This window comes from Columba livia, chromosome 4 (assembly GCF_036013475.1).
Source record: "Columba livia isolate bColLiv1 breed racing homer chromosome 4, bColLiv1.pat.W.v2, whole genome shotgun sequence".
Lineage (NCBI taxonomy): Eukaryota > Metazoa > Chordata > Aves > Columbiformes > Columbidae > Columba > Columba livia.
The window spans coordinates 71,472,132-71,493,171 of record NC_088605.1 but is presented as its reverse complement, the minus strand read 5'-3'; the positions used below and the strand labels follow the sequence as shown (position 1 = coordinate 71,493,171).

The 21,040-nt window shown below is 38.8% G+C and overlaps 1 protein-coding gene across 10 annotated transcripts in view; it reads right to left on the bottom strand.

Moving 5' to 3' along the window:
• Positions 1 to 21,040, bottom strand: part of COL25A1 (collagen type XXV alpha 1 chain) — a 308,144-nt gene that overhangs the window by 78,399 nt on the left and 208,705 nt on the right. For 9 of the 10 annotated variants that reach the window (XM_065062345.1, XM_065062336.1, XM_065062344.1 and 6 more), the window contains 3 exons: positions 12,200 to 12,271; positions 11,258 to 11,365; positions 7,321 to 7,356 (listed from right to left, as the gene is read on the bottom strand). In XM_065062345.1, coding sequence (XP_064918417.1) covers positions 7,321 to 7,356; positions 11,258 to 11,365; positions 12,200 to 12,271 — 216 coding nt within the window. Of the gene's footprint in view, positions 1 to 7,320; positions 7,357 to 11,257; positions 11,366 to 12,199; positions 12,272 to 13,151; positions 13,212 to 21,040 lie in introns of all 10 variants that reach the window. The other variant, XM_065062338.1, reaches the window with a different exon arrangement.

Sequence of the window (21,040 nt, the reverse complement as noted above, 5' to 3'; positions counted from 1 at the left end):
AAAACAAAATCCTTTGTGACAAGAGCTATAGAATTCTTTCACCTGCCTATATATATGTATAACATCTATAACTGTTCAACAAATCACTCTGTAATAGTCTAAGCAGATGATGTTGACAGTAACTGTTTGTCTTTTGCCTGCATCATTGGAAGCTTCCAGAGTTTCCATGTAGGGATGATCAGGATCAACTCCTAAACCATTTAACTAATGTTAAAAGCTCATTTTATGAAGAGCATCTAGGCTTCAAAGATTCCAGCGGAAGTTCATGAAAACCGTCTGTGTGAAGTGACTGCTCTGTTTCTCTGGAGGTAGAGAATTATTTGATAGATACCTAAATACTTACGAAACTGGGTAATCAAGAATAAACAAAAGTTTATAAAAGTCTTCTATCCGACTGTGTTTTTAAAAGGTAAAATATTTTCACTATGAATGCCATTCTTAAATCATTGTTTTCTGAAATCAAAAGACCTTCAGAGCTTGCCTCATATCAAATCTTATCATCATACAAATTACCAAATGAAGTTGGATACTTCAGTTGTGCCTTGACAAATAACTATCTGTAATAAGTTAGAAAAAACAACAACAAAAACCTAAAAAGACTGACCCAAATCTAGTTAGAACAAATGTTCTGAGTCCAGAATTCTTTCCTAGATCTCTGTTCTAATGTCACAACTGTATTTTCCATTCAAGTTTATTCTGTTCCTCAGGCTTTAGCAAGCTGTAAAATAAGAAATAATTCTGCCCTGTAAAGGTTAAAGTTGCAGTTTCAAGGCACAGTAATTCAGGTGTGATACATCAGCAACAGCCTCTCAAGGTGCTTTTGTATTCAATTTTTAGTGCATCTGTTGCTTAACATTCAAAGAAATGCGTGAAATAGAAAGTTTGGGCATTTTCAATTTGCAGGTCTGGGGCAGCAGTAATGATTTGTTTTACAAGGTATCAGAGTTCATGGACAGAGAACACAAACACCAAATGAAAATGCTTAACAAGAACACAATAAAAAGTGTATGTTCTTGTATACTGAAAATGTTATACAGCAAAATACATCACAATGGTGCAATACACCATCATACAAAATCTCTGTATTGCAAGAAAAAAAAAAAAGTCAATATTTTTAAAACTTTCATATTTCCTGTGTATAGTGAAAGCTCTTTGTAACTAGAAGGCGTCTGGAGGTACTATTAATATATCTATATTTCTATGGGACAAAAGAAGTTCCATGACTGTCCCCAAGAACACATATTTCCCCTTTGATGCCTATAAGAATCATTAAATACTTAGAATAGAATCACAGAATCATTTTGGTTGGAAAAGACCTTTAAGATCATCAACGCCAACCATCAACCTACTAGTCCCAAGTCCACCCCTAAATCATGTCCCTAAGTGCAACACCTGCACATCTTTTAAACACCTCCAGGGATGGTGACTCAAGCACTTCCCTGGGCAGCCTGTTCCAATGCTTAACAAACCTTTTGGTGAATAATTTTTTCCTAATATCTAATCTAAACCTCTCCTGACAAAACTTAATGCTGTTTCCACTAATTCTAACACTTGTTCTAGGGAAAAGAGACCAACCCCCTCCATGCTCCAGCCTCCTTTTATGCAGTTACAGACAGAGATAAGGTCTCCCTTCAGCTCCTGTTCTCCAGGCTGAATAGCCCCAGCTCCCTCAGCCGCCACTCATCACACTTGTGCTCCAGCCCCTCACCAGCTTCATTGTTCTTCTCTGGACATGATCCAGCACCTCAATGTCTTTTGTGTAGTGAGACTGAACACAGTCTTCAAGATGTGGCCTCACCAGTGCCAAGTATAGCGGGAAAATCACTTCCTTACTCCCTCAAACCAATTTCTTTACCAGTGTAATGGCACAAAGAGCTTGAGAAGGAAACCTGAACCAGGAGAGGTACATGAAGAGGAAACCACAGGTTTCATACAAAGTATTCATCTGCATTTCAGCAGAGCCTGTGTTCAACCCACTGACCCCACTTTCTGTGCATAACGGCCACAGGATGTAATTCTGAAAACGTTTCCCTGCATGGTTAAGGAGTGTTTCATAAAGACTGCAATTTCTAGCACACTAGTATTGAAATGTGCAATGCTTTAGTATTGATGAATCACCTAGATAAAAAAATGACCAGCTAAGAAAACAGATGATGGGAAACTTCATAAAACTTTTGATTAAGCAGTGCCTTCCTCCCATGCTATCTACCTTTACTGATAAAAAGAGCTGCAATAACTATTAATTAGTGCTCAGGCAGAGCTGCTTATCATCATTCTCTTAGTCATTGTTTCAGAAGCCATTACAGAGGTTACAAAATGCCAAAGACTATTTTTCCTGAGATTTCCTGCAAGTTAAGGCAAATGTAATTGTATTGGGGAAGAAAAGAATAGTTGTTGTGAGAGGCACAGGCTGAGAACTTCCATTTAATCTGCTAGTTCTTACTAAACGTTTGCAGCTAAACAGCTTAAGACAAGCACCTTATAAAATTTACTATGCACATGCTACCAGAATGAAATAAAGAAGGTTGTGGCAGAACTCTGGCATTAAAAACAAAATCACAATTAGTAGTTTCCCAGAGGAGCTATGAAGATTCACACCAGCTGAGGATCTGGCCTTGGCCATTGGCCTGAAAGGCTGAATTGAAGCCAGCAGCACTTCCCAGTCAGTTCTGCCTGGCCCCTATGTATTCATTTTGTTCATTTTAACCTAGAGATGAAAAATTAATACTAATTCATTTTAAAGACGTGACATTCTGCAGACTTAACTGCATGGTTACACTTTTCCAGCGTCTTTCACAGAAATGGCAATATGTTTTGGAAGAACATGCTCATACTGAATAAGAACTAAAAGCAGTAACATTAGGTCTCATTTTCTTGAACAGATGCCCAGCAACACTGTCTAAGAACAAAACTGTTAGTTTGGAAAACAATACATCTTAAAGCAGAGGGATTTTGCATTCACATTAATCATTACAGTATAGATTTATTTTGCAAAGAGACATCTTTACCTGAATTCTCTGGTTATTCTGGACTGTTCTGGCCACACAAAACATCTGTAAAATTACTTATCTGTTTTTAAAGCCAGTTTTAGGGGATAAAATAATATACAGGGTTGTTTTTGTTTTGTTTTCAGTGAGAAGTAGTTGATTAATAGACTGAACATGTTGCTTCTTTTCCAAGGAGCTGAAAACATTGCAAATTTCGATCTTCCAGATTTTTATTACTATGCACTAGTTTAAAATACTTAAACATTAAAACAACAAAAACTCTCTCATGTGGAAATTAGAAACAAGAACATCCCATGCACACCTTCTGTCCTATTGCAGTTTATGAATCTGAAAATGTCAGTTAGTGTCAGCCTTGGAGATTACCCAGCACTGACTCACTGTAAGCTGTTACGAATAGTCTGTTCCAGAAGTCCTAGACCTGGGTAGAAAGAATCACAAATCTATTTATGATTCAGTCTGAAAATGAGAAGATAAAACAGAAAAAGTCTTGTATGGTATTTAAGAAGCCTTATCACCAAGAAGAGAACACAAATGACATAGGAAGAATAATTAATTATGAGAGGCAGGACACGACTTTCACTAAAAAGTTTTAAAAGACAAGAAAACTACTGGCTTTTCAACTTGCATAGCATACATTTTGGTAGTTCCACATAAAATTTTGAAACTTAGTCCCTTTGGTCTCCCCACTGGTTGGTTTCCCTCTGAATTCTCTTAATCCTTTCTGCACAATGACACCTTCAACTCTTGTAGAAAGCAGATCTGTAGTGCTTTCAAGGGCTGTGGAAACCAGAGACAAATTAGAATTTCTGAGAAGTCAGCACATTTACATAGTAAGTCCATTGCAGTCTTGGACCTGACAATATCGTAAATATTCAAAAATTAATTAAGGTATGGGCGTGATTAGAAGCCTACAGTGGAAACATCTAACTCATAGGAATGGAAGTCATTCTTAAATTTGCTCTTAAGTTTAAAGATGTGTATGGTCACACCTTTCTAACTTAAACCTAAGATTTCACCTCACCTAAAGAGAAAATGAACTCTCTTGACTCAAAGAGAAAAGAGATTATTTCTGACACAGCAACATATAGAGCCAAAAAACCCTTGCAAACAGCTCTCCTCAACATCTCCATCGCAAGGATAAAAAAGCCGTAGAAGCACACTGGCACTGAACAGATTTTCAAGAGGGAATGAGAGACCCTTGTAAACAAAAAATTGGTTTCCCAAAACTCTCCTCTCACCATCCTGCCCCAACCCACACACACTTACATTGGAAATGGGGAAAAAGAGAAGCTGTCTTCAAGACAAACTTCCCTTATGCATCTAAGATAGGTTGAGCTCTCTTGTGCCAAAGCACTTCTCATGCCAAAGAACTCAAACATTGTCATTCACTGTATATGGTCCAAGCAAATCTTCCCTGCCTGAGAGTGAGAAAGGTTATTACTGCCCCCTCTTTTTTTTATTGACACAGAACTTCATTAAAAATGGAGAACATGGCAGCAGATTCTCAGTTGGAATAAATTGCCATATCTTCGCTGGAGCTACTGGATTTCCTATTTCATTGTCAGGAGAATACAAACATTACCAGAACTCCAAATGTATTAAAATTATTTCAACATTTTGTGAATCAAGATGCACATTGTTTGAGTAGGTTACAAGTTACTCAATGTGCATAATAGACTTGTTGTACATTCTGAGACACAAGCTGGAAAACACTGTTATCTCATTATCTGCCATCTTGTGCTCTTCAAGAAATATATTCCATTTCTTATAAGAAGAGGAAATAGAAAACTAAGTCATTACAAGCTGTGCCATTGTTGCTTCACGGGTTAAAACTGAGTTTACCCGCTCTATCAATAACCTGTCCACTCATCTAGAAATACCGAGGTGTGTTACTGAATACAGGTGTTAAAAATGCTTTAGAACGAGAAAAGCTTATATCCCTGTTACTGTAATCTAATCTACAGATCAGGATTGCAGGTCTTCTTTGCTTGAAGAGAACCACGGGATTTAAAGCTGCTGAGAGTGTGATCCCATAGGCTACAAATAGTCTTCAGCTCCCACAATCTTCAGCAACTACATCCAAACTATAGGGATTGTTTCACAGCACCTGGTGCTCTCCTTGGCTGTATCCTGGACCAAAAGCCAGAGTACATGCCACAGCTCTTGCTTCTACCTGGAAAGGGCCTTGGACATGTCGGCAAGTAGAAAACCAAAGTACAAGCCAGCAAGTGGACCTCTATGATACTTCAGACTCTTGGTGTGAAAAAAAGACAAGTCCTTACAAAAGAATTCCTGCAGAATTAGCTTAGAAGCTCCTCTATGCAGAGATCTCCATTTTCATTTACTTTGAGAATATGTAGATAATGAAGAAAAAGAATTTCAGTTAAGCAAAGGCCTGTGTTCTCCACAGTAAATTAGACCTATTTTCCCTGGCAACACAATTTTATAGCATACTTGTCGGAAAACCAGCCATTTCTGCAGTAGTGTCTCTTTTTCCAGTAGGGAAAGAGGCAGATATCTGAGTGCAGAAATGCGTGATGGAAGATGTCATAAGCAGCTAGACAGCACCTGAATAATGGCAACACTTTCCACAGGGAAGAGAGTCTGGAAATCTTTACTGACATAAAGAGTATGTCAGAAGAAGCAAGAAAAATCAAAAGAAATGAAATACCTCCCTGATACTCTGATGGTTTTTATTGATCTACACACAATTTAGCATTTAAGCTATCACACTGACTTTTGGAGTAGGCATTTGGAGCGGGAAATTCACGTAATCTGGGATCTTTCTCCAACTTAGGCTTGCTGATTTGATTTTTTAAAACAACTTTTCTCCCTATTTAAACACACCTGCATTTGGAGAAACAGATCAGTATCAGTTCCTTAGTTCTTATACACAGATGGTTACTTTAGAACGGTGGGAATCTTCTGAGGATGGAGACTAAAAGGTGACATACTATGTTTTGCTTTAAAATCTCTCATTGATTCTGTGACCCTGAATGTCTGGTCTTGAATAGAAGGATGACACTGCTGTAGAATCTCAGTGAGTTTTGTCCAGAGATCAAATAGGAGAATATTCCAAATAAAACAAAACACCCCCCCTGCCCCGCTTCCTACCTACTGCACCTATAATTAACAGGCCCTCAGAAAACAAAAGGACAGAACAGAAAGGAACGCCAAAACATGCTAAAACACTGGGTGGTACCTTTGGGAGGCTTTGATTTTGATTTTGTTAGACCATTATCTCAAAATGAAAAAGTACAGTACTTAAACTGCCTGATCACAGCGGATATTTCCAGGTCTCAGAATCTTAGCTTTTTCTTCCAAAAGAGATTGAATTTTGTCAATTCAAAATGTTTTGCAATTTGTCAAGGTAAAATTTCATCGCACTTGTTTAAAACTTCACAAATTCAAACAGATAGCAATCATATCTGCACTGATTGCTGAGCCTATAATCCTCTTCCTCAGAAGCATTCAGGAATCAAAAACACATGCCACAGGCTTCAATTCTGTCACATCTCATAAAGCTAAGAGTGACCATGAGTGTTTAGGGATAGCTTAAGGGGGAAAAAAAAGCCAAACCAACAACAAAAACACTGCATGTTTCACAGTTCTGGGAATATGTGACAGGCAGAAACTTCTGATGCCTTACCCTGTGGCTGAAGCTGATTTACAACCAATGAAGCTTCAATTAGCTTCCAAATGAATAGGGTTAATTACTTCCTGATGCAACAGGAAGCATCTACTCCCATATCTGAATATTTGTAAAAATCGCATTCATTTGGCATTAACATTCCCTCGTACACGGAGGAAAAAAAAACCCCAAAACCTCAGGAGAGGAGAATATTTATAGAATTTCAGTATACTGTGTTGTGTCTTCACTGTTGCATTGGGCAAAAGGCCAGAGCTATTGCCACAGAGACAGCTGAAATTTTGGTCCTTAAAACAAGTTCTTGTGCTGCTCAGTGGTCTCAAGGTGGAAACAGCTCAACATCAGAGACGGTGATAAGTGAGAGCCAGGAACTGGGACCACCTGGCTTGGTTGCTTTTTGCTTTGCTGTCCCTTTAGCTATTTTAGTTCCATCTACTTCTGCAAGCTTAGCAAAGTTAGCCTCATACAACAGGTGACAGTATGTAAAAAGAGGATGATGTCTTTCTCATATTTTCTCCACAAATAAGGCTTCAAACAGTCTGTGACAAAGGAAGGTTAGGAAATACAGAGCCATAAAGCTTTTTGGAATTTCACATTTTTAAAGGTGTGTATTTCATGTATCTATGACAGTTTCTCAGTAAACTGTAAGAGAAGAGTACTTACTGTCAGTCCTTGTTCTCCTGGTTTTCCTGGCTCACCCTTAAAATAAATTAAAAAAAAGAGAAGAATAAAAAATTTCAGTAACATCTTCAATTCAGTTTTCTACCTAATAATAAAGTATCTTAAAAATCCTGTTCTTAAACAGGTATGGCAGCTTACTGCACAATAAATATATTACTTTTTGCTTTTTAAAGGAGTAGGCCAAATCTCAGGCATTCAAAGAGGTAAAGTACTGTTTCACAATCATGTAATGGTACAGTTCTCAAGGCAACAGCTAAGTATCGGTGTCCTGACTCTGTCCCTTGTTTCCAAATATCACATTCCATTCCAGTCAGTGGTGCTAAAGGACACAGAGAAGGGTTATTTTCACATATGTGCTGAACCCCACTGTTTACATATTCCAAAATGACTGCTCTGTATCATCACCTCAGTCAACAGGCATAACTTGCTGGTGCAAACTACCACGTTCCATAAACCCACAAATAAAGGTATTTTGAAGTCATGTAATAATTACTCAGCTCTTAAATACCTGGACTGGCTTTCAAAACAGTAATTCACATTTTTTCCAATGCATTTCTTCTGGGAACAGCTCTACATAAAGTCAGAATCTATCTTCTCCCCTTTCTTCCCATATGAACATATACAACTGTCTGTAGAGACAGTAAAATATATCCATCATACAATAGGGGCTGAAAATACCCATCCAAAACCAGAGTTTCTTCCATTTTGGTGATCTGGTAAATCCCCTTGTAAACCCAACAAAGTATAGGACAGTCCATGTTCTGTTGTATCAGCACAGCTGTAGGATCTTTTTTAGCAGCTTTGTGATATCAAAAATCTAATGAGAATTGTTCTGATGTTGTTGTTCTTGGCAACCAAAAAGAATCAGAACTGCTGCTCTGGGTATGTGCGCATTGCATTCAGAAGCAAACACGTAGCATCTGCAAACACATGGAGATACCCAGGAGAGAGAAACTACACAAGCACATGTTTCTGACAGCAAATTACCCAAGCATGTTGGACTTTTCAACTCACTCCTTTTTGAAAATGTTGAAGTTTCAAACTCTTTGTGCTGGTGCCTGTGTGATGCAAAGGGAAGGCACCTATTCTAGATACCACTCTGTAGGAATGTAGGCATGGTCTGTAGGTTCTTCTGTTTACCACCAAAGAAAGGCTTAGCAGAAGGCTACACAACCCTTTATTTCTTGGTACACTCTCTGCCGACAATAGACTCCACAGAATTTCCCAAACATTTCTACTCCCTCAGCTCCCTGTGCCGTGCTGCCTTGGCTGCCTGACTTTCTCAGGATACACAGCAAGTGTATGGGCATGGGGGAAAGCAAGGGCCAAAACATCATCTTATAGCTTTGGTGATTGTAAAGCTCCTTGCTTGAGAAGGACAGGCTGGAGGAGAACCCCTGCTTTGCCTAAGACTGCAAAGTGGACATGACAACCTTCTAATAGTGGTTGACCACTGTAGGGACTTCCTCCTACAGCTGCGTGTTGCCGCAACGTCCCTACTCACAACATAGTGATGCTATTTTTTTGTTGTTCAGCTCTTTAGCTTAAAGGACCATAAAAGTCTTTTAAAAATACAAAGCTGTCAGAACATCTCAGCTAAGCTTTCCCTTTACAGCTCTTCTGCTTGACTGTACATCACATAGCCAAGGAGGAACAAGGCTTTTGAGGATCAGCAACATTAACCTGAGGGTACAGGACAGCAGCGAGAAGCAGGATGGTAACAACAGTCAGCAATCTGGATGGTTTCTATCTGAGTGCTTGTTTGAATCTGATTCTAAAGGAGTATTATGAACTCATTTCCATAATGCTATAGGGCTTAAGATAGCCATAGCTTAAAAAACTATAAAAAGAAAAATCTCTCTTGCCATCTAAAGGCAAAATCACTACAGAACTATTATAAAATTGAATGACCTCATTGCACAAAATGCATTACTTTCCTCTTATGAGAAACACTAATGTTCCCTTTGCTAAGAAGCACAAAACCCCAAGCAACATGCAATCACGTTGTGATCAGCAACACCAGCTGACTCTCCTAGCCACTTGTATGTGAATTTTATAAAAACGGTATCACTGCAGTCAGAAATGGGTTGTGGTTTCACTCTTAACCTCACTATATCAAACCAGAAGCAATTCTGCTGACCACAGTCAATTTTACCACACTAATAGGACACAAAGGAGGTCCAGATGAGGCCCAAAGCCTCATGTGCTCCAGGATTAGCAAGAAATGAGTAGGTAGTCAAAGTAAAATATTGTGATGGAAGCAACATTTAAATAAAAAACACAAAACACCACGACAACAACAGCAAAAATCCACTGAAAACAAACAAACAAAAACCAACCAGCAACCCCCAAAAACCCAAACAAAAAAAACCCACAAAAACCAAACAACAACAAAACAAAAACCCCAAACAAACAAAACCAAAAAAAGCCCCCAAAACAAACAATAACTACAAGAAACACCACCACCGTCAAAAACACCACCAATCCCAGAGTACCAGAGGCATTAATTGCAAAGCCTTGCTGGATTTTCACAGGAAATTTTAGCGGAACCTTACCATTATCATCATGTAATATTATATTTTTACAGTTAATATAATTTCAGATGAGGCAACCTAAATAGGGCCAGAACAGAAGTATACATATTTTCTTTCTTGGTTTTACCTAAAAACATCCTGCAGGGAAATTATATGCCTTCCTGTCTTGATCCCACATAACGAGCTATTATGCTTTTTCTTCATAAAAACAGTTTCTGTTTCTAGTGCTGATCCTCACCTTACTAGTTCCCTGTGTGTCCTCTCAGCCACAATCTTTACTTAGGACAGGTCTAGGCAGTGATGTGCATCTGTACATGTAGCATTTCAGTTGTCATGTCTCATTACTCTCTATAGTTTGGTTTCCACACTGATAACAGTGGCATTCGTGACAAAAAGAGAGGTATTTAGAATCATAGAACTGTTTTAGTTGGAAAATACCCTCCAGATCATCGAGTCCAACTGTTAACCTAACACTGGCACTAAACCATGTCCCTAAGGATCTCAGCAACACGTCCTTTAAACACCTCCAGGGATGGTGATTCCACCACTGCCTTGGCCAGCCTGTTCCAATGCCTGACAACCCTTTCCGTGAAGAAATTTTTCCTAATATCCAATCTAAACCTCTCCTGGTGCAACTTGAGGCCATTTCCTTTTGTCCTAGCTTCTTTCAAAAGATAGAAAGTTAAGTAGGATACAATACAGAAAACAAAAAGCATATTTATATTTTGCTGGAAAAAAAAAAAAAAGTTCCATGTTTATCCATCTGTTTAAAAAGTTTTTTATCATCAGGTCATGAATTGCCAAAGGCGGTGGGTCTGATCCTATGCCTAAAACAAACAATAAGCAATATACTGGATTCTGCTGGTTGTTCTAATGAAATACCAGGGATGAGCCAAATAAATTGATACTGTTCTACTCGTGTGAAGATGGCAGAATCTAAATCCAAACTTCATCATACTTTGAGTACCATAGAGCAGTTAATGACTTTAATTCCATTATTTTTGAGGTTAAATCATTAGGAAGCAAGAAGTGAAGCCCATCCATGCTCAAATTCAGCTTCATCATGAAGTCTGAGTAGAAACATTTGCTACTTGTGGAGAGGGGCAGACCCTCCTCATGCAGCTATTAAACATCAATGAGCAACTGAGAAACCTTAGAATGTGCAGGGAAACTGGCAGGGGTGGGAAGCAAGGAACCCAGGTGTTACTCTTGGCCCTGCCAGGAACTTGCTGTGTGTTTGGGACTTTGGGTACACCATGAAATCTGCTGGTGGTTCAACTCCCATATATCTCACTTGCCAACCTTACCACAGAAGCATCTTTGAAACTGAGCTGGCACACACTTGAGAGGAATTTAGACACCATGGCAGCAATAGGCTAACTCACCGGTATGCCAGGCATCCCACGAGGACCATCTTTGCCAGTGTCTCCTGGGGGACCTCTGGGTCCTGGTGGCCCTGGAGGCCCAGGGGGTCCAGCTTGTCCTTGGTCCCCCTAAATCAACAAAAAAACTCATCAGAAATGTGCTTTAGAGGCATCAACCATGCAAAAAGACATTAATTTACCCAGAGAGAGTGCAAGATGGGCTGGAAGAAGTAGCCGTGAGCTGGACAGTGGCTTCTTCACTGCTTATGGCAGAGACTGGACTTTGGCTTGTAGACCAGGGGGTTGTAACTGTCCAGTACAATCAGCCACAGAGCAGAAGGCTCAGATTCTAAACTATTTGTCCTACCACAGGACATCAGCCAAAATCTGGGGTAGCCTTGCATATTTCATTCCTCCAGTTTTCCAGAGCAAGTAACCATTTTCAATAAGCAGCTCTTTGCTTCATGATTGGCATAATCATAACAAAGCTGAAGTTAAAAAGAAAAGTCACATGCAAGAATATACATTTGTACAGTGATTTTCCAAGCCCATCAATGATTCATGGATAGATTTCAAAAGTTAGCATGGAAAACAGCTGCTTTTCCACAAAGTTGTACATAGCTTTTCATGTGTTTTGGGGAGCTGTTTTATAGTTACAATTAGCTAACTACTTTAATGATTTATACCTATTAATTTGGAAAAGCCAAAATAAAAGACATAAAAAATGGTGCTCAAGTTATGTAATTTGCAGCACACCACTGAAAAAAGCTGACTGCACCTTAAACACGGATCATTTAGCAAAGCTACCCATAGCCTTTTAATTGGTGATATCATTAACAGTTCATTCATTACAAAATATTTTCAAATGAACAACCTGCTATAAGAAGGCATCTGACAAAAAGGTACAGCAAAGAGTAAATTGAATATAAAGAAGAACCAGACTCCAGTGAGATGAAGCACTACCTTAATGAGGCGGCGTTTAATGAGCTGCTGATCAGCAGAGAGAAACCCATGATTGATTTTAGGAAACACCATCTGATCAGGCAGGTGAGGTCAAAAGTTGAAGATCAGAGATGAGAGAATTGAAGAATAGACATCAGAAGGCCCGAGAAAGAAATAAAGACATATTCATTAGATTTGTAATAGCTTAAATAATATAAACCGGTGCTTCTGCCTGACAGAAACTGTGCATTTCTTTTTGCAGAAATTGACCTTTAATGTACAGGACATACCACTTTATGAATCAACCATATCCAATGAGTTAATTGTGTAACTTGTTTCTCCCCAGATTTCCTGTGAGAATTCTTTAGTTGTAATTTCCATTTTTTCATTACCCAGGCTCCAAAAATCAGTATTTGTATACACTCATCTTTCAACAAAGCTTCTAGAGACAAAGCACCAGTTCAACTTTCAGTCAGATTTTCTAACCAGCATATTGTGCCATGAAGAATGTTGTCATTTTAATAAGGACTGGAGTTCCAGCTTGACCAGATTGCTTCAATCCTTCCTGCTTAATTTGCAAATGCGCTTTGAAAAAAATCTCCATGTACAGATTAAACCTCTGATATCTAACACAAATAGCTGACTCTACGTATAACCAATATAGAGCTCTTTGACCATTTTCCACACTCCTGTATGCCTCAGGGAAGCAGAACTACAGAAAAATCTCATCTAAAAATGAAATACTGACCAAGAGCATATGGAATGTGGGTGCTGCTGGAGGTACCACTGTATGGTTATAGATTTGATCGCACGTTCTGCATCAGGAGAACTTGCACCAATGCAAAGGCAGTGAGGGTTGGCTTAGGTCCACTATAATGATCTACTGGCATCCCCTAGTAAAAACAATTTTTCATGTGCACTTTTATGCTGATACAGAGAGACCTGACTGAACAGTTACGTGTCAGCCACAAACCTTGACGGTGAGGATCTGATTACTGTGCAGAGCAGCGACTGTGGGGAAGCCTGGCAGGCCCTAGGGACATAGCATAACATGGTGCCAAAACAGCACAGACACAAACAGCACAGAGACAATTTGCTAACAGACAAACAGAACAAACACTATGTTTAGTGTACCCCACATCACCTACTGACAAGAAACAGCCTGTCTGTCATATGGGAAACAGAGTTAGGGTTGCACTACACAGCAGATGCAGGTTGTTAATTTACAATGAGAATATCAAAAGACTTTAGAAGGAGCAGTCCTACGGAGTTAACCTTCCTTAAAATTACAATAAATTGTTATGATCATTTGACAGTTGTTAGACTATCAGCCAGCGGATGACTGAGCCATTTTCAATTTAAATATGCTAAAGCTCTTCAAGAGAGGTATGTAGAAAGCTTTGACTCAGGATTGCTGCAGAACTTGACACGACAGTGGATTTTGAAGCACTTTGGTTAGTTAACATTCTGTCCTTCATGTTCTGTTTAACATATGACATTCAGCACATAAACTGGTAGTACATACACAACTATAAACACTGAACAACAATCTACTGCTAGATCTTGGGTAGTACAGAATGGTCAAGGTCAACATTTTCAAGAGACACATAGCAGCATTTTCATATCCAGGGCAAAATTTTTCCCTTCAAGTGCTGTATGCTGCATATGGTTTCTCATATCCTACTCTATCAACATTTGCAGAACTTGTACTGTACTGGTATAAAAAAAGAAGAGCGTGGTAATCATGGCTTGCTGTGATAATATAAATGGAAAATTTTGGTCTCAGTTCAACACCTTTCTTGTGCTGCCTTGTAGGGTGCAAATTAGACCTTCTGATAAAGCTGAAGCATTATACAGTTGAGCAATGAACTCCTGAAGACATCCACGAGCTCCCTCCTTGCCTTTAGCATAGCACACTGTCTGAGGCTTGATCAATGGTCAAGAGACATCAGGCCAAGGAGCATAGAATAAAATATAGTCTGGTAGCTCTAAACTCTCTACATGCATGCACATCCATGTGCCACCTCTCTGAGGTGGAGCTGGTAGCACAGCCCCTCTGTGAGGCTTGGCCCATTTGGCTTCAAGGCTCCAGCTTGGCACCTCCATAATGGAAGCCCGTACCTGCCTCTGGCTGCCACACAAGGTGGCTTCCAAGTCCTGCATGAAGGCTTTGCTGGGACAAGCCACAGTGCACAGTGCACGAGCTCTTGGTAGCATTGCTGGCCTGGTAGAAAGCCCCATCAGACACCAGCAGCCTGCCAGGTCTCTCAGCTGCAGCAGATTCTTTTAACATGGCACATATTTGCTCTGTCCATCGCCACATGCAATCCATCAGAGATCCTCTGGATCACAGAGACAACACTGGTCTTTAGAGAAAAAGGCAGAGTAACCTTTTGATGGATGCATGTCCTTCACTAGCACCTTTGAGTTGCATTCAGCCGTTTTATTCCTGATGTACACCCATGAGACAAATAAGATCCCTGTGAGTGGATCTCATAAAACCAGTGGCAGTTTTACCAGCCTTCCCACTTGGTTATGATGGACTGTAGTGTGGCTAACTGCATTGCTCGGCAACCTGAAATCATCTCTTTAGAAATAAATATAAAGAAAACAAACCCAAAAAAGGCTAAAACTCCAAACATTTGAAGAAACTCGCTCTTGATACACTGCTAAGACTAGAATGATCCATCATTTAGAAAACAGATGTATTAAATTTGCATTTATCTTATTATGGAATATAAGTTAAAGAAGTTATTAGATGGTAACATGCCAGAATCTTTACATCTGTGACTCATTAGCCCTGCTGTGCACATAGTCCATTCTTATTCAGATAAAACTACAATACCCATGTAATGGAAATGAGTACAAACAAAAAAAAAAAATCTACAAAAGAAATAAAATCTGAGTAGCTAGCAAAAAGTTTTAAATCTCATGTATTAAAAAGAAGGAATAAACAGAAAAATCTTTTAACAAACAACTTCATTTTTGTCAGCCTTTTTGATTATGACATGGTTATTTTCAGTTACCTTTAAATGTAGCATATTTGCAATTTAATATTTTTTAAAAGTGGAAACTCAAAACTCATACTAGGTTTGATTTGTTCTATCTTGAAAATGAAGGAGACCTGAGAATTAATAAAGAAAGTAGTTTAATTGGAAAATATATTGGTTTGGCTTTTTTTTTTTTTTTTGAGAAATTAAAGGATTTTGAAAGTTTTGCGTAGCTCCACACAAAAACATTTACATAGAGCAAGTCACAGCCCAGCCCCAGCATTCTCAATGTTTCCCAAACACCACAAAGACAAGTTCGGGAGTAGCAATCAGTACTGTAGTTTTCCACCTATATAAACAATACATAAGAAAAGAGGGAAATCCCATTCGTCCATCAGCAGCTTAGAAACTTCTTTCAGCTTGTTCCCAAGTAGGACAAAGCTTCTTTCTATTGCCCAAAGCAGGCAAAATCTCAGACCTGATGGTCAGAGAAATGCAATGCCAGCTTGGACCTGGATCATGTCCCTGTATGTAACACGTGTCTTTGGAGAGGACCAGAAACACAGGAATGTTAAATGGACCCCAGCAAAGAAACTATAATGGGTGCATATTTTTTGCATGTGTGGGAGGCTTTAGAAGGCATTGCATCTTCTGGCATCCATGAAAGATAATGTTGGCACACAATAAGCTTCTAAAAAGGCATAAAAAGAGCTATCCTTCCCACAAAATGAGTTCTCTCCCTTTCCTGTCACTCTGCTATAAATATAGCCTCAAATATCCCCTAGATCTGTTTTATTTTTTCTCTATCTAAAGCTGTTCTCAATGATGGATTCAAAGTTACTCAATTTTCTCTTTATTTGGTTTGATTCTTGAGCTGCACATAGGAAGGGCTCTTGTTCTACACCCTGGGAGGCCCTCACAGAATACAAAACACTACAGTGATCAAGAGCGACCACTGGCCCACTAAATTTCTCTGCTGACAGCAACTCAAGCTCACCCCGAAATGCTAGCTGGTTACAATTTCTAAATTAGCACATTTGTTGCAAGTCTCACTGCAGTTTTTGCCCAAATGCCAAGCAAAACATGATGCTTGGTGGAGGCTAACAGGCATATGACCACACAGCAGTGTCCTGCTTACCTACCTGGAAAGGCAGATAAAGCCTACTTGTCCTCATACAATGGCTACTGAGAAAACCAAAGGATGCCAGAACATCACATCATTACCTGTTTGTTTTCTTTTTTTTACTTAGATGAAATAGTTCTCCTGTTACAACCATCACAACCTTCAGAGATGTAATTCCCACTAGCAGTTCTAGATTTTTCTCAGAACATTCAGCTTTGTACATTGGTCTACACGAGGTCAATATTATAAGGTCATCATAACCTTGTTGTATGGCAAGTATAATATCATTAAGCACCGGCATTTCTTTGTTTTACACCTTGCTGTGTACACTCCATTTTGACTATTGCATTTGTTTAGTATGGTGAATATCACAGCCCTCCTTAGGATTTTCCTTCTGACCTGCCAATAAACCCAGGCTGCACAAGCATACATGTTCCTGTGAAGACATGGTAAATGAGACAGGAATCACCACCTGCTGTTCACTTGCACTTCCTAAGGTTACAGCCAGCTGCTGCTATTTCACATCGAATCACACAGGCTTCAGGCCAGAGTGATCCTGACACTCTGTGGCTGCTATACCTCCCCCCAACACCACCTCCAGTTCTAATTAATCCCTCAGACTGAGTGCCAGTCCTGCAGCTAATTATTGTACCTGCCCTGGGGAATATAGTGTTCAGTATCACCCTCTATGGTGCCACAGACTCCCGGCAGGAGCTTTTTTTTATAATCTCTTTTATCATAACTGCTGCTTTCTCCATCAGTAAGTCTGCTAACTAAAACAGTGCACCACAACAAGACAATGATCCAGAAATTTCTTTTCACTTAGGCAGTCATTGGCAAATAGTTTTAATTTTAATGCATTACATAATGATTCAGCCTCTGTATTAAAATAATAAAAATGTAATGTTTAAGAACTTGCACAAACAGATCATTATACAAGCGTAATTTGCTATAATGACCTCTGTATTTTCACAGTGAACTCTGCCTGATACTGCACTCAAAATGAACAAAACTGGAAAATGCCAGCACTTGTCTATTTTGGTCCTAGTATTAGATGAATTTTCAGTCAGGCAAATATCTTTTCCACACAACTCAGTTATGAATTCTGATGTGTGATCACCATCTGACCTACATAAAATACCCTTCCTGAAAGCAAACCTACTACTCTCACTGAAACTTGGGGCAAGCATCCAGTTACCTTCAAGATGGGCTGGTCCTCCCCAAAACCAAGTTGATTGTCACAGCAAAAATCTTCTGTCACGGCTTATGTTTCTCTTCAAATTTTATACCCACTGCAGTTATGCGAAGCAGGTAAGTGGTTCAAGCCACTTCTATGATAATTATTAGGACTGTATGAAGTATTTTTAAAGAGTTGTTTTTGATCAAATTGGTCTAGCTCAAGCATCCAGTACTGCAGTACTTTTGTGGGACAGCTGCAGACTGAGATAAGACAACTACATGATGCCTTCGCAGTCAGAGGACAGGGCTGTGAAAAAGGAACAGGATGTACAGAGACTTCCTTCCTCCCCATTCCTCTGGCAATACTAAAAAGGGGAAAGATGCAAACCAACGGGTGGTGAGTGAAGACACGCACTGCCGAGCCCTTAAGACAGGAATGACAACATCCTCGTCTTGGGAGCAGGTATGTGGCACCCTCTCTAAAGTGTCACAGCTGTTCTGCATTCCCCAGGGGAACTTCAGGAGCTGAACATCAAAGGCATAGCTTGGCCCTGTTGATTCATCCACAGCCAAAAGGACGCTCGTGTGAACTCTGACAGGGGGCACAGCTCAAGTCTGAGTGTCCCAGGGCTTCAAAGTTGGCAGCCAGTACCATCCGAGTTCTTTCCTAACCTTTTCTAGTTACAGAGCTCTAAGTTGCATTGCTCCAATTTGTTACCCTAGTTTCAGCTTAGTGGAAAACAGGGGAGTTAGAGCAGCCCAATACTAGTGAAGCAGAACAGATAATTACTCCGGGAAATTGAGTAGGTAGATACTCCTGTTGCCTTCTGCCAGATAAGGAAACAAAGTCTCAGAAGTTATATTAACTTGTTTACAGATAAACTGGCATTAAACCAAATGCCTGGAAGTTTTCTTAATGATGATGCTTCTGTGAAAGTTCTTTTAACAGTAGGAATCTTTAATGGTTTTTTAGTCATCTTCTTGTGGCACACTAAGAGTATAGTTTGAAACTGTGGTTAGATACAGTTTATAACTTGAATCATAATTTGCTTTACACAGGTCAACTAGTAACAGAGGAAACAACTATGTGGGTAGTCATACTGGAAAAGCATAAATTTAAAGCAGTACTGTGTAATATGTTTCAACTAACACATAGTAAAACAGAAAATATGTTTTTATACACACATAAGAATATCACTTAAGGGAATATCATCACTATATCACCACCTCTGCCACAGCTTTTGACAGTATATTCATGTCAATGAAACCAAAGTGTATTTAAAAAGAAAAGGAAAAGCTGGGGACAACGCTAATTTATGCTAATGAAAGCTACACAGTCCTTCTATTAAGAGAGATAAAACTCATGAGCAGTATTTATAGAAGAAATTAAGATAAACTAATCTAGGACAGTCCTGGAGGAAATTCACAGAATATGTTTAAATTATGTAAAACTAAGTATTTATTTAAATTAATATTCAGACTATAATGCTCTACATTTTTGTTTTGACAAGATGTTGAATGAGGATAAAAATTAACAGCATGCACTGTTTGGAAAAAAGCCTTCCTATTACATCACTGATTTACCTACATTTGCTACAGCTAGCAATCCCTCGAAAAAATAGAGTCTTACTTTTGGTGAAGGCAAGAAATTAGATTAATTTATATGGCATTATCTGTTTTGTGAAACAAACCTGTTCATTTCTGGAAAAAAAAAAATGTGCCAATCTTCAAATGAAACAATAAAAAATAAGATGGCTTTTAAAGGGGGTGAAAAGTTAACTATCATGGCTTAATCTTCACTTGTTAACTAGTATTTTCTGATTTATGAATGAGGCACTGATTCTCAGGACATGAATATAGGTTTTCCATTCCTTGTCAGTAGGAGCAGGAAAAGGCCCCAAATATTTATTATACATTCCTTGGAATTTTATTAACTAATCATAATACATGCACATAGAAATCAGGTCAAAATAAAACACATGGATATCTTTAATTTCCCTTTAATATGAGACAGTTTCTAAAAGCTGTGTCTATAATGTAACAAGTGAAGCAATACTTCGGTTTAAAAAGATAGCTTATATATATATATACACTCATATATTTATATTTAGTTATTTCAGTAAACAGACTGCTTCCAGGACCATTTCTGTCAATATTATATAATTTTTAAATAGTTTGCCAGCACAGAAGATAGAACCTGCAAAATTTTCTGTCTTAAAACAATGACCTCTCTCTAGTGGGCAGCAAACAAGTAGCAAATGTATTAAAAGTAAACAGGGAAGGGGAAAGCATTAAATAGAAAACAACATTATATCACTACCCAGACCTGTTTTAACAGTATGCTAGTAATCTTTAGATCTTCAAGTCAATAAAGTTTAACACTTCATCTCTTCTGCTGGAGATATTTTAGTGATGTTATCAGTTCTGTGCAGGCCCAGCTGCTAGGAAAATGTACTTAAACATACCAAAAGGGGAAAATAATTTTATGGAAATATGTAAGTACGGCTTCTAGGTGGTTTCTTATTGTCCCTGGACCAAAACCAATTTACAGGCAGCTGCTAGCTGATGATTTCTAGACCAGATAAGCAAGGAATCGCTCATGTCTCCGAACTAAAGGACAGAAAGTATCTGTTATGTCATTTATAGATGGATGAGAACAGACTAAGTCATTCAGTACTAGCTGTTCCATTCCCAGACATTCACCTCTGAATATCTGTTTCCATTAATGAGGGTACAACCTCTACTTGGACAACATATCCTTTGCAATCCTACCATTATGAAACCTTCAAAGGCATTTTTTAAACTGGAGTATAGCTGGGCAACTGGAACTGAGCAGCAGACTGACAACAGCATTTATTCTAATAGTCCACAGGCTAAAACCCATCATTTTTGATTTTGTCATGGCTCAGTACAGTAATGCAAATCTCTGTGGACGTGTCATGAAGCCATGTCCTCTACAGAAAGAAACACATCCAAGAGATCTACTAACAGTTCTGTTTCTTACACTGGTGTTGTGGAAAGCTAGTTCTGCATTTAACCTAAATTTTAGTCTACCAGAATTTTAGAGTAACAACTAGAAATCTGATATAATAATATTTAAAAACATCAAAACAGCATATCTTCAAATAAGATCAGGACTTTTGAACACATCCACCACTACCTTATCTGTGATCTCATGTGACCAAAAGCTGTATTAATCTGCTGCTCAAACTTGCACGCAGGGCATGAATTTTGACATCACCCACACACTACTGGAAAGTTATTTTGGCTCACATTTTCTACAGGCAGTATGGGCATAAATAGATTAAGCCACATGGCATTATGAACCAGAGCCCTTATGCCATCTGTGTATGATGGAGGTGGCTGATAAGAGAGTACTTCGGAACACTTAAGAAAATCCCTCACATTCTTTTAAAAAAGACCAAAAAAAATCATTATTCTAAAAATACAAGTGCCTGACCTCTGGGAGGTATTTGCAGGGTCAGTTTCCTACTAATGTATTCATTTGTTGAAAATATTTTCAAGAAAACCTGAACTTCAAAGAAGTTCAGTATATACTCAACATGTCCA